Source organism: Megalobrama amblycephala, linkage group LG16 (assembly GCF_018812025.1).
Source record: "Megalobrama amblycephala isolate DHTTF-2021 linkage group LG16, ASM1881202v1, whole genome shotgun sequence".
NCBI lineage: Eukaryota > Metazoa > Chordata > Actinopteri > Cypriniformes > Xenocyprididae > Megalobrama > Megalobrama amblycephala.
In genome coordinates, this window is record NC_063059.1 from 3681763 (window position 1) to 3692000 (window position 10238).

General features: G+C 35.9%; 1 protein-coding gene across 21 annotated transcripts in view; it reads right to left on the reverse strand.

The window, feature by feature from the left end:
* sh3bgr (SH3 domain binding glutamate-rich protein) overlaps positions 1 to 328 on the reverse strand; it is a 29618-nt gene extending 29290 nt beyond the window's left edge. For 5 of the 21 annotated variants that reach the window (XR_007180248.1, XM_048159769.1, XM_048159770.1 and 2 more), the window contains exon 1: positions 144 to 327. Coding sequence is in view for 19 of the 21 variants with exons in the window: in XM_048159769.1 (XP_048015726.1) it covers positions 144 to 188 (45 nt within the window). In the remaining 2 variants the exon portion in view is untranslated. Of the gene's footprint in view, positions 1 to 143 lie in introns of all 21 variants that reach the window. The other 16 variants (XM_048159766.1, XM_048159764.1, XM_048159765.1 and 13 more) reach the window with 8 other exon arrangements.
* Positions 329 to 10238: the final 9910 nt, after the last annotated feature.

The window sequence follows — 10238 nt, forward strand, 5'->3', positions numbered from 1 at the left end:
AATACATGCACCGACGATTATTGCAAATACGCTCTTGATTCATTCCGCAATCTGAATATAAAACACAGTCGAAATCAAGCGCTTCAGCTCAGGGACCTGTTGAATGACTGAACAATGACACACTCGCTAATCCAGTTTCTTACCGCCGTCGATCCCGAGGAGGATGCCAGGAAGACTTTAATGACCATTTTGTAGAATTGCGAGATTAAATGATCAGGGAAAAGTGTTTAAAGACACCTCAATCCTCCCCCTTTGGCTGGAGAGCACACAGAGCTGCTGTGAGAGTCTCGCTCGAGCCGCTCGTGTCTATTTCTGTCCGCAGCGCATCATCATCATTGGCGCGTTTGACCCATTGCTGTCTGAGTGATTGGCAATTTCAGCTGTCTGTCCACATCAGGAGCTGCTAAAGTTAGTGTAACGACGTGCATATATGGACAGAGATGCTGTTTCTCAAGAAAAGTGTCATTTGCGTTGACAACAAAAAGTGTAACTGAGTCATTCTACGAAACGGTGCCATTTCCACTTTGCATTTTTCAAAATTTTCTTTAAGAACAAACTTTTTTTTTTTTTAAACAAACCTACAACTTAAAAGATATGATAATCCTCCAAAAAACATATTTTCCCAACTCAGGCACAAAATCTTTATTGATATTATCCTTTTTTCAGGCATTCTTGTACCACCCGGTGTATTGGGTCTGTGTATTGTTAGAGAAATGCTTACTTAATGCATTACAATTTAACTAAATTCGATTTTAGTCGACTAAATCTACGGACAATACGTATGCCATTGGAGTAGTAAAACAAGAAACAGATTTTTAAAATCTAATGTTTTCTTAATAAAATGTCCAGGGAGCGTGCGATTTAAAGGGGCCGCGCGCTGAATCGGTGCATAGTTAATGATGCCCCAAAATAGGCAGTTAAAAAAATTAATAAAAAAAAATCTATGGGGTATTTTGAGCTGAAATTTCACAGACACATTCAGGGGACACTTTAGACTTATATTACATCTTGTAAAAACTGGTTCTAGAGCACCTTTAAATCCTCGCGCTCCCCGCCCCTGAGCTCGCGACTCTATAATACATTGCATAAACAAAGTTCACACAGCTAATATAACCCTCAAAATGGATCTTTACAAAATATTCGTCATGCATGCATCGGATCATGTGAGTACAGTATTTATTTGGATGTTTACATTTGATTCTGAATGAGTTTGATAGTACTCCGTGGCTAAAGCTAACATTACACACTGTTGGAGAGATTTATAAAGAATTAACTTGAATGAAAATAACGACAGTCTTGTCTCCGTGAATACAGTAATAAACGATGGTAACTTTAACCACATTTAACAGTACATTAGCAACATGCTAACAAAACATTTAGAAAGACAATTTACAAATATCACTAAAAATATCATGATATCATGGATCATGTCAGTTATTATTGCTCCATCTGCCATTTTTCGCTGTTGTTCTTGCTTGCTTACCTAGTCTGATGATTCAGCTGTGCACAGATCCAGACGTTAATACTGGCTGCCCTTGTGTAATGCCTTGAACATGAGCTGGCATATGCAAATATTAGGGTCATACATATTAATGATCCTGACTGTTACGTAACAGTCGGTGTTATGTTGAGATTCGCCTGTTCTTCTGAGGTCTTTTAAACAAATGAGATTTATATAAGAAGGAGGAAACAATGGAGTTTGAGACTCACTGTATGTCATTTCCATGTACTGAACTCTTGTTATTCAACTATGCCGAGGTAAATTCAATTTTCCATTCTATGGCACCTTTAAAAATACAAATAAAGTTACATTTATCTGATTAGTCCATACGATAAGAACATAATTCAACATTAATTTATGTAAAATTTCATTTTCTTTCCATAAACTTTTAACAAAATGACCCTGTGACAGGGTGGTAACTGATGTGACGGGATGGTTCACTGTATGGACAAAGTGTTTCTCTATATGATCTGCTGGTTTTAAACTTTAAAAACTGGGGGAGGGCAGACATTCAAATTGAGTAAAAAGTGTGGGAGTGAGTGAGTGAGTGAGTGAGAGAGTGAATGAATCAAACAGTGTTGCCAAGTCTGCAGTTTTCCCGCAGAATTGGGCTACTTTTACACTGTTGCCGCAGGTTGTTTTTCATGTGCACGGGTTGAAGCAAGCCCAAATAACATGATATTTAGCCCTTGGAATGAATATTTACCAAGTGAACCCTGCCAAAAAAAAAAAAGTTTTACCGCCCAGAACGTGATTTTTATCAGGGGACATTTTGGAATGAAATTTCACAAAAACATGACGAGGAGGTAAATTTCATCCCAAAATGTCTGCAAATCTCCCATGTGCTCAAGTTTCTCACCTAGCATACATGCATTCAGTCTGAAATATAATTTTCTTTGTATTAATAATGTAAAAATACAGTCTATTTTGCGTGACGGGGTGGTTGGTTTGAGCCTGCCTAACATGAAAAAGCAACAAACAAACAATGTAAAAAAAAAAATGTCATAGTTTCCTGCTTTTGTTCTTGGTGGCTATAAGGCTCAAATGATGTCACTTCGGCTTTGTGATGTCATTTAAAGGAACAGTGCATTATTTATAGATAAAACAAGAAAAAAAAAAAAACAAGTTAGTGTGACGGGGTGGTAAGTCAAACTGAGGGACGCGCACAAATCATAAAATATTTACAAAAAAATAAGCTTTATTGTGAATAAATATATATTATGTAAACAGGGACACACATAATCCTGAAAATAGTATATGTTTGAAAAAATATATATAACTTATTGGTGATATTTTAGATGCAAATGTCATGTTGGTTAACATGGACGTGAAATTGGCTATGTAATAATGAAAAGTGATTAAAAATAGTATGCTAATCTTCAAAAAAAGCATTTTATCATATATCATGTTAAAAAGAACACTTGAATTAATAACTTTTGTTTACATCTACCTTGTAAATATATTTTTTTTCTAAGTTTTCACAGTTAAATCAATAACAGTTACAATTTTAATAATATTTCAAGTGTAATGAGATTTATGAGATTTGTTGTATTTTGAATCCAATCTTTCTTTGTAGGTGTAAAGTTTATCAAACTGATTTCAAAGTGAAGGATTCATTAGTTTGAATAAACATTGAACCAAACACTATAATAACATCTTAGTTGATCATTCAATATACTTTATTTTTGACAAAACATCCCATGTTTTGGTGGTGACTGCACATTTTCGGTAGTGACAGTAATGTGTTGGTAGTGACCGCATCACATGACACGATTTAACTCACATACTAAAACATATTAAAATACTAATGAATTACATGACTGCAGTAAAATTTTGTTTATTTCCTCCAAATGAATGATTATGTGTTCCCTTTTGTCACTACCAAAACAATGATGACACTACCGAAACAGTCACAACTGAAACATGTGGAGAAGTTTCGGTCGTGACAATTTTCGATACTTTTGAGCCGCTCAAAGATGATAATCAGCACATGGTTAACTAACACAGTTATGAACAGGTGTAAACAAAACTACATTTTATGAAATAACACCTAAAATATTTTGCTTAATTGCAGAAAAAGGTGTTTGGTAGTGACGTTAAAGTTTCACACAGATTTTCAGACTTTTGAACACATTTAACTCAGAATGATGATCTATCTACTGTGAAAGAGAGGCTGTGAGAGGAATATTTCCTGATCAGAAATGTAGAAGTGTGTTAAAATCAGTCTCAGACTGTGGACTGAAACACACACTGTTTCGGTAGTGACATGAACATGCAGGACACAAAGTTTCATGATTTAAAAATAAAATATAAAATAAATATATTTTTAACTTCACTTCTTAAAAAAACTTCAAAAATATATATATTTTTTAAACAAAAATGGAAAAAAATGCAAAAATTAGGGTTCAGGACAGCCACCTCCCAACTCAATAAATGATGATTTTATATATATTAATCTTACTGATATTAAATATTATTGTGGGATTAAATAGATAATAGAAGGATCTTAGTAAACATCTAAAATAAATGCTTTTTAAATGTTTTTTTGGTTGTGGGACAGCAGTTTGCACCAGTTCTGTAGAATGGCCCATATAGGGGCAGGGCTGTTGGCAGGGGAAACAAGCAGGAATGTTGTACCGGGCCCTGTGGTGAGGGGGTCCCATGAGGTCTTTTAAAGTATGGGCTGTCTGGGAAAAGAGAGCTTACCCATCAAAGTTTTGTCCTGGCCTCTGTCATGCGGGATCAGAACAGCACAGAAGCCTGGGGTGGGTGCTTTTGATTCTGGCCAACAAGAAACTACTTAGCAATGCTCTTAAAATGACCCAGAACACCCTAGCAACACTCCAGAAAACATCCAGAGCATCTCAGCAATAAATATCTGCTGGGACAGGCAGAAATATCATACCAAGTTGTGCATAGACAAGAACTGCTCTCAATTTTTTTTTTTTCAGAACATTTGAAGATGTTTATATGCGACATTGCATGTCCTGACACTCTCCCTCTGCCCTTAAAACATACAAACGTTCAGAAGTATCTCGTGCCTACACAAAAATGTTCTTGTGCATACACAAAATTAGTTTTTTTTTTCTGCAAATGTTAATTTGAGAGCTCTGTCTGTATTGGCCCATAATGTAGCAAGGTTGCAATAAATATTAAAATAACCGTAATAAATATAGAATTCCCCGTTATAAACGCAACGGGTGAACGTGGATTAGCGACGTCTACCTGTACATGTACAGTGAATATTGTGTCTAATTTTTAATGTATTAGGTCGTCTCGAAATGCTTGCTATTAAATCCACTACAAATTTCCCTGTCAGGGACAATAAAGTATATTTCATTTCATTTCAAATGACTGTAACACTAGGTAACAGTTAATATTTACATGAATATATAACTGTTGCATGAATTAAATTCATGAGCTTTATTCAGTGTATATCTAGCAATTACTTGCAAATGATCTATATCAACTATAGTTAACATTATAGCTAAAATATTTATCTATTAAGTAGTGTAAATGTACATTTATGCATCATCTAACATTAATAGGCACCATAAAGTTGCTTATATCGTTATATCAATCACTGAAATTAAATAACTTGTCACATTAAATAATGTTAGTAAGCTACACTCAAAAAAATGATTTTTTGATGCTGTTCACTTTATGTAAACAACTTATTTTGATTCAACACCATTGTATTAGGTTTCTGGTTCAAATTTAATTGCTTCATGTTAATTTGACTTAAAACAATTACTTTTTGACTTAACTTGATGTTTTCATATTAAAATAACATGTTTCAATCAAGTAAACTCAACCAGGACTCAATCAAACAAGACTTTCACAACCCATTATGCTTTGCAAAGGGGCTGATCTAGGAGTGTAAATGTTGAAATAAACTGTTATTTTAAGCAGTTTTTAGCAACATGAGAAAATGGAGAGACTTTTTAATGTTTACTGTTCTATTATGTTGGTATTTAAAAGTTTCTGTTATGTTAATAGTTTTGGGGTTACCATCGTGGTGAAGTGTAGAACATGTGCTTGGGTTGAGGACCTGCTAACAACAATTAAAGTTGTTTTAATAATAAAAACAACTGTTTTGGGCATGCCATAAAGGGAATATACCCATCTTCTGGCTAATGCCTAACAAAAAGAGACTTTGCAGAGTGAAGATTTTGTAAAAGTTGTGAAAATGGTTCTTGAATGTGTCCAATGTGTCTTGAATGCTAAAATTAAGTTAACTTTATGTGCAAATTTTATTTCAACAAACAGAAAAATTAAGTAGTTTGTACAAAGACTAGTCTTGTTAGATCTACGTAATAAAATTATGCAAAAGAATTCATTATATTTTTTAAATAAATCAAGCATATAATTTTTATCAGTGTACTGAATACATTAAAAACAAAAAGTATATTAAGAAAAGTACATAAAAGATCTCAAATGATCTTTCTGTAATGTTTTTGAGGGAAAAAAGTGTATGAGGATTATTGTTATGCAATTGGAAAAGGCCTGCAGGGAAGCACAGTTCAATATTTAATCCTCAGGGTCAAATATTAAAAAGAATTCAGCTTTTGAGAGTAGTTTGAACTATATCCACTGGGGTTCCTCAGGGTTCGGTGCTTGGACCTTTCCTCTTCTCGATATACACAACATCGCTAAACACTTAAACACATAAAACATCATCACATTAACTACACGAATGACTATTGTTGAAGTCAACAATAAATTGACCTACTTTAATGCACATTGCTGGTCTTATTGTGATCGATTCATTGGTGCATTTTATTGCAAAAACTTCTATTACATGTTTAAATGTAATAACTTGCTCTTCCTGATGCTGATGTCACTAAGACCTCACAAATAGCTAATGAAGCATTATTTTTGCAAATGCGCATTTGGTCTGGCAGCATTCTTGCGTATTTGTACTGCCCTCTTTTCATGATCCAAACAATTCCCAATGGATAAAATAAGTCACTCCCTATTTTTTCCTCACGTTTTTTTCTCACTGTTTCACTCGTAAATAAGTCAAATTGCGCAAATAAAATCGATCGCAAATCAAAATTTAACCTATTTACTTTCTTGATGCATGTTCTTGGTTTTAATGTGAATGATTCATCAGTGCACATTATTCCAAAGAATGTCCTATTAACAATTTATCAACATTTAAAAACTCTCTGAAACATTCCAACTATTTTTTATGATCCAAACAATTCCTGATAGATAGTCTTGCTCTAGATTATTTCCTTGTTGGATATTCTGATTTACTCAGAAATTTGTCACGATATGTAATTAATATTGTTGTGAATGCAAATACACGTTGACTCTAACCTCAGGGTGCACGGGGGTGACTGTCCCCGCCCCTTCGTGTATTTTAAATCACTGTGGCTAAAAGGCTACTACTTAGCAAATTCTCAATCTGAAGCACACTAGCACCACTCTAGCAAACAAAACAAAAAATCTAAATTTAATCCAGACTTGATTTTAATCATCTTTATTCTTTGCATTTTCTGTAAGAATTAAGTCTCAGTAGTCTGTCATTGTAACTTTCAGCAGAACAGCACAAGTCTGCTGTAAGAAAACAGCATTTTATTGTGGCCTGTTTTAAAGCACCTTTTCAAAATTTAGCAAACAACTGTCCAGTAGTTTGCCTTGCCTTGTAGTTGACTGATTTACAGTGAAGGACACTCCTGACTCCAGGACTGCTTCACAAACAATTCAACGCTGGATTTGCACAAAAGATGAACATGACGGCACATGCTAGTGGATGAGTTGAATCAACTCCACAGCAACTACATAAATTTATCCACTAATCATTCAGAAACGTCCAGTTTCATTCTAAAAGTTGTAACTTCTTCCTGAGTCTCTCCATCAGTGTCGACTCCGGTTTGAACAATGTAAGGCTGAACACCGTTACTGACAATCCTCATTTTGGCTGCGTGAGATTCTCCAGCTTTGTTGTTGTTGAGCTGTTAAAGCTCCGCCCTCTTCTGGAGCAGCAGCTCATTTGCATTTAAAAGGACACACACAAAAACAGTGTGTTTTTGCTCACATCGAAATAGGGTCAAATTTGACAAGCTATAATAAATAGCTGGAAAAGGCTGCAAAGCCAATTGCTAAAGGTGTTCAGTATGGAGTCAAATTAATGCCTTAAAGTTTTGCACAAAAATAAAGTTTTGCAAAACACACAAAAAAATTGAGCAATAAAAACAATGTTTTGCAAACAAAAATAAAGAATTGCAAAGGAAAAATAAAGTATTGAGCGGAAAAAAATACGTTTTGCAAACAAAAGTAGTGCAAAAATAAAAATATAATCAATTACAAAAATCAATGACAGCTGTAATCCTATTTTATCTTTGCCACATATTTTTCATGCTCAAAACTACTAAATCATTTGCAACGCTCATTTTATTCTGCGTTTCAGTCAAGCGTGCGCTCACCATACCGGCTTTCCTTTGCGCTGCACTTTTCTGTGCGGTTCTCTTTATGGCACTGGTTTGATGTTAGCCTGGTAATACCAGACTCTGCTACTTCACTTTGCTTCGTAGACAGAGTCTGGAATGGCATAATAGAGAAGTGTTTTCTCTCTCGCTAGGGGACGCTTGTCTGAAGTTTAAAATCATTGGTTACCCGTAAGCCAATCAGATACGTTTAGTTATGACGTATGTTATCCGCCTGTACAGCCGCATCGAAGCACAGACATCATGCATCGAACTCAAATCTATGATTGAACTTCCACTGTAAACCTGTTGTAAACACATGATGATGTGAGCGAAATACCGGAGTGAACATGGCTGTAAACGACTTTTGCAGATTATGCGAAGTTAATGTATCCCGAAGTTTGCATCCCGTGTCTCGTTTCCCATTTCCGCGGTCGTTTCGGTTTTCGATTTCTCTAACCTACAATGTAAAACTCGGCGCTTAGCATCTACGTCACGGCTCTCAGCCCGCCCTCTGTTCGTTGATTGGCCCGGCTGTTTCCAGACCGGTGGCAAACACAAAGCTCTGACGCTGTATCAGACTGAGTACAGAAGCGAAATGAAATTGAGCGGAAGTAGGAAGTCTGACGTAGTCAGGCTAGTTTGATGTGGGGGTGGAGTCAAGAAACGGGGGCACGCCCCCGCGAAACACGTCAACGGCAGGAGATGCAGATCGCAACAGAACAGATCAAGCATAGAGACAGAGCGCATTTATTATAATCTGAAAACCACGCCCACCGGGGGAAAACAATCCAACCGTCTCCAGGCTGCCTTCTCGTCTTTTCTGACTCATTACAAAAAACAGAACAATGCCTAAAAGGTGCTGTGTGACAAGGTGTACAGCTAACAAGCTAAAAAAAACAGAAATAAGTTTTTATAAGCTGTCGACCCCAAAAAACGAATGTTTAAGGACACAAAAGTGGATACAGGCAGTGAGACAGAGCGCAACGGGTCATATTACTATAAGAAATGCATTGGAGGGGGTCGTAATCGGCGACAACATATGCTAAAAAAACCAACAAAAACAAACCATTCATTATTTTTAACCATGTCAAAGAATTATTTCACCTGTCGCCGATTACGTTCCCCTCCAATGCATTTCGCGGAGGCGTGCCCCCGTTTCTTGACTCCACCCCCACGTCAAACCAGAGAACCGCGCAGAAAAGTGCAGCGCAAAGGAAAACCGGTATGGTGAGCGCACGCTTGACTGAAACGCAGAATAAAATGAGCGTTGCAAATGATTTAGTAGGTTTGAGCATGAAAAATATGTGGCAAAGATAAAATAGGATTACAGCTGTCATTGATTTTTGTAATTGATTATATTTTTATTTTTGCACTACTTTTGTTTGCAAAACTTATTTTTTTCCGCTCAATACTTTATTTTTCCTTTGCAATTCTTTATTTTTGTTTGCAAAACATTTTTTTATTGCTCAATTCTTTTTTGTGTTTTGCAAAACTTTATTTTTGTGCAAAACTTTAAGGCATTAATTTGACTCCATATACAACAGGCAACCCTGAAAGAGGGGAGACCCAAGGACAACTGCTAAGGATCTCTACAAATTATGAAAGCCTAAAGAAAAGAAGAAGGAAAAAAAGAAAAAAAACACACTGAACAAGAGGAGTGTTCATGAATGGACAACATGAAGGAAACCACTGCTGCCAAAAACTAAAACACTGAGGCATGTCTTATGTTTGCCCAAGATCACCTGATGTGCCAGAAATCTTCTAGGAAAATGTTCTTTGGACAAAATAATAAAAAAATTTTTTTAAGATTTTGGCAAAAATGCACAACGCTTTGTTTAGAGGAAAAAGAGCACTGCAAACCCACACCAAAACCTTCCCAGCTGTGAAGCACGGTAGAAGGATCATCACAGTTTAATGCTGCTTTGCTGCCTCAGGAGCTGGACACTGCAATTATATTGAAGGAACAGTGAATTCAAAAGTGTATCGAAACATTTTTCATGCAGGAGAAGGACAGCAGTACAGGACTTCAAGTTGGGTGATGCAACGAGACAATGACCCAAATCACACAAGTAAATCAACTAAAGAACGCTTTCGCTGCTAAAGGGGGATCGAGAAGTTCCACCCTGCATGAATGATAACTCAGTATATTCAATAAAAATGTAAAAAGTGCAATTGTGTGATATTAGTATAACCAGATTGTAAAATTAAAATCAGACAACATTTTATGATTAATCATTGTTTTTTTCCCCCCAGTGTTCACAAGTGTATTCTTGCCACAGTAAAGACAAATAAAACACACA